Below are 3,418 nucleotides of genomic sequence, written 5' to 3'. Positions count from 1 at the left end.
ACACTAATAAAATGACAACAGTGTGTAATATTAGTCATTTAATCTAAAGTACACACAGACAACCAAGCAAATGAAAATAAATAAATAATAACCAGCACTTATTACAATAATAACTACAACAGGAAGATTTTCTTACATCATTGTTCATTAAATTGTTTAAAAACTAACATTAAAAAGACGAATGTCTATCAAATATTTATTAATAAAAATTTGCTGCTTTATAGCATGTTTGCATTAAAGTGTATCGACGATCCAGAACCGAGTCGTTCAGAATAACAGTCGGAATGTAAACATTTAAAATCTTACACTTTTATTTTTATACAAACCTCCACATCATCAAAATAATAATAAAAGTTTAAAATCTGCCCCCTGTGAGAGAACTCGGCTCAGATTTGGCACACGGTGAGTTCTAAGGTATAAAACACCCGTCTGTCCGGGCACAACAGGCACGGCTGGCTGTGTCAGAAGAAAGGAAGACCGAACGGTGCAACAGCGCCTCCTACAGTCTGGCTGAGGCACCGACATGAGGGGTGGAGGAATACAAAGAGAGAGCAGTGTGTTCCTCCTGGAGTCCTTACATGAAGGAAGAGGCGTGTGCTAGTCTGTGACTCTCATTAAATAACCAGCAGAGGTCGCCAGAACGCACAGAGAAACCGAGTACTAGTGGGTTCGGGCTGGCAATCGAAAGGTTGTGGGTTTGAATCCCAGCTCTGCCTGGCAGCCACTGTTGGGCCCTTAAACGAAGCCCTTAACCCTGAACCCAGCTTCCGAAGGAGCTGCGATAGACGCAAAATAATTCTACTGTACTAAACACGTGTAGACAAACATATAAAGGCTTTTAATTCTACTCTATTTTTAAACTTCATTTTTTAATTCTAATGTTGTAACGACTATTTTTGTGCTTGATGTTACTGTTCCCGCTCTAAGAAATAAAATTCTAGTATAAATTATTACAATAGAATTTCCCCTAGATGCAGTTCCACAGTTTCACCAGCAGGTGTCGCACCTCACCCTGTACTTTATTAGCCTTAAACAGAACCACTGCGCGTCTATAATTACATTTAGCTTCATTTAAATGCTAAGATCACGAGCTAATCGTCTTTATTCTGATATAATCTGACCTGTGACTGGACTGTAGACGACTGGAAAAGTGTAACATACAATACAGGACCAAAAGAGTGTGGACACGCCTCCTGATTGTTAGGATCAGGTGATTCAACCACACCCGTCGCTGTAGGAACAGTTTAGGGAATGCCCTGCAGTGACCTGCACAGAGATACGACCTCAGCCTCACCTAAACACCTTTAGGCTGAACTGGAACGTCAACTGTGAGACTCAATCTTGCATATGCTCTTTTAACTAAACTCCATCAGTAACACTAACGTGACCTAATGCAGTATCGACCACAGCCAAAAGTAACTCAACAAACAACCAAACCGTGAAGCTGTGCCCCACTAGGGGGCCTCGGTGAGCCCAGATGGGGGTCCTACACGTGATTGGACGGGAAAATCAATCAGCTATTAGCATACGTGAGATCTTGTGAGGTCACAAATCTATGTTGAGACTTCGACATTGGACACATCAAAAGTGCAAAGATCTACGTATGGGAACTACGAATGGTTCTAATTCAGTTGTTGATTCAGATCCCACTGAAGCAGATCCAGGTGATGAAGCTCCTACCATCCGCTCACCAGATATAAACCCACAATTAACCAAAATCAGAAAATACTGGGCAGTTGCAGCCTAGCGGTTAAGGCACTGGACCAGTAATCAAAAGGTCGCTGGTTCAAGCCCCACTACTGCCCTGTTGTCACAGTTGGGCCCTTGAGCGAGGCCCTTAACCCTCAATTGCTTAGACAGTATACTGTCACACTGCTGTAAGTCACTTTGGATAAAAGCGTCCACTAAATGCAGAAAATGTCAATATGAAGATTTATACCTTCATCATGGATTCATCAAATTTCCAGATGACCCGAGGGGGTCAAGGGGGTCCCAAAAATTTTTTTTAACACTGAGGGGTCTAAGAGCAAAAAAAAATAAAAAATTTACAATATTAAACAATAATACAAATAAAAAAAGTTGGGATTTACCGCCACCTAGTGTTTGTGTACCTGAACTGACACTGAACTGTGTAACACAGTGAAATTCCAAACTAGTGCCGATCCAGCACCGTAACAGATCACAGAACCGCTCCAGAGCAGTGCACAAGGTTCAAGGTTCAAGTAAGATCCTTAATATACAAAAAAACAAAGAAATCTGATCTCAAGTTTACTCCACATCTCCCCCTGCAGGTACGAGACGGTAAAACGACGGCAGAGCTGCTGGTTTCTTCTTGGATTGGAAGGTCTGGTTGAGTTGCAGGTCAGAAGTTCTAGAAGTGACCTGGTGATGTTTCTTTTCCGTTCTCCTGGGTGGAGGAACACACCCATGCCCCCCAATTTTAGACATAGCTGTTTCCCTTACATTTAGAGCACGTTTAGAGGTGACAGTGAACGATGTGCTTAACTGTTCAGTTATTATGATTAAAACATCAAGATACACAATAGAGCCAAAAATATCCGGACACCTGACTGTGATCTTCTCGGCTAGAACAATGGCCGCTCTTCTGAGAAGCTTCTCGCAAGAGTTCTGGTTCATCCCAGAGCTGTGAGGGACACTTGAGCTTTTCTTCATGCTGGATGAGGAAAGGACCTTCCCTAAACTGTTGCCGTAAAGTCTGAAGCATGTAGTTTCCCTTATATCAACGATAACAAAATGAATTCAGTAATTAGACGAGGTGTCCCGATACTTTTGTCCACAGACTTCAAGACTTCCTCGCTCCAGCAGGAAAATCGAAAACAAAAATAGAATTAAACACAATAGAATTACTCTCTAAAATAGCGGAAATAATTAAAGAAAATAGAATTAACGGTCAGCGTCTTCAGCAGGTGCATCAACGTCAGGTGTAAACGTGAAGGTGAAAGGTCGAGGATCTCACCTGGTTTAGCACCAGTCAGGTCAGAAAACTCTTCATCCTAAAATTCTAATCAAACAGAGTTTGTGTGGAGTTCACAGCAGCAGCGGCGCATTAGCAGTCCTCAGTAACGTCAGTATGTAACCTCTCACACTGCGGTCGACTCCTCCCCCTCCGGCTCCGCTCCCTGTGGGAGGAGCCTGCAGTTCTCCTCGGCCAACACGGATTCGGGAAGCGGGTGGTCGGTCAGAGGCGTGGCGGAGGGGGCGGGGTCGGTGTCCGTCATGCTGCAGGGGGCGTACCCCGCCTCTGCGTTGTGGGCGGATTGGCTGAATCGACTCCGCAGCACCGAGTGGGCGTATCCCAGAGGGACGGGGAGCACCGCAATGACGATGAGACACGATAGGACGGCCAGCGCCCAATCAGGATACGGCAGCTTCACCTCCGACGCCTGATAGGACGAGA

General features: G+C 44.3%; 1 protein-coding gene across 1 annotated transcript in view; it reads right to left on the bottom strand.

Annotated features, from left to right (window-relative positions):
- Positions 1-287: 287 nt before the first annotated feature.
- slc6a16b (solute carrier family 6 member 16b) overlaps positions 288-3,418 on the bottom strand; it is a 31,554-nt gene continuing 28,423 nt past the window's right edge. The window contains exon 12 of the mRNA XM_062991529.1: positions 288-3,404. Coding sequence (XP_062847599.1) covers positions 3,102-3,404 — 303 coding nt within the window. The 3' untranslated portion in view covers positions 288-3,101. The remainder of the gene's footprint in view (positions 3,405-3,418) is intronic.

This window comes from Trichomycterus rosablanca, chromosome 3, assembly GCF_030014385.1.
Source record: "Trichomycterus rosablanca isolate fTriRos1 chromosome 3, fTriRos1.hap1, whole genome shotgun sequence".
Classification (NCBI taxonomy): domain Eukaryota; kingdom Metazoa; phylum Chordata; class Actinopteri; order Siluriformes; family Trichomycteridae; genus Trichomycterus; species Trichomycterus rosablanca.
Note: the sequence above shows the minus strand (reverse complement) of the source record. Positions and strands in the feature narration are given on the sequence as shown.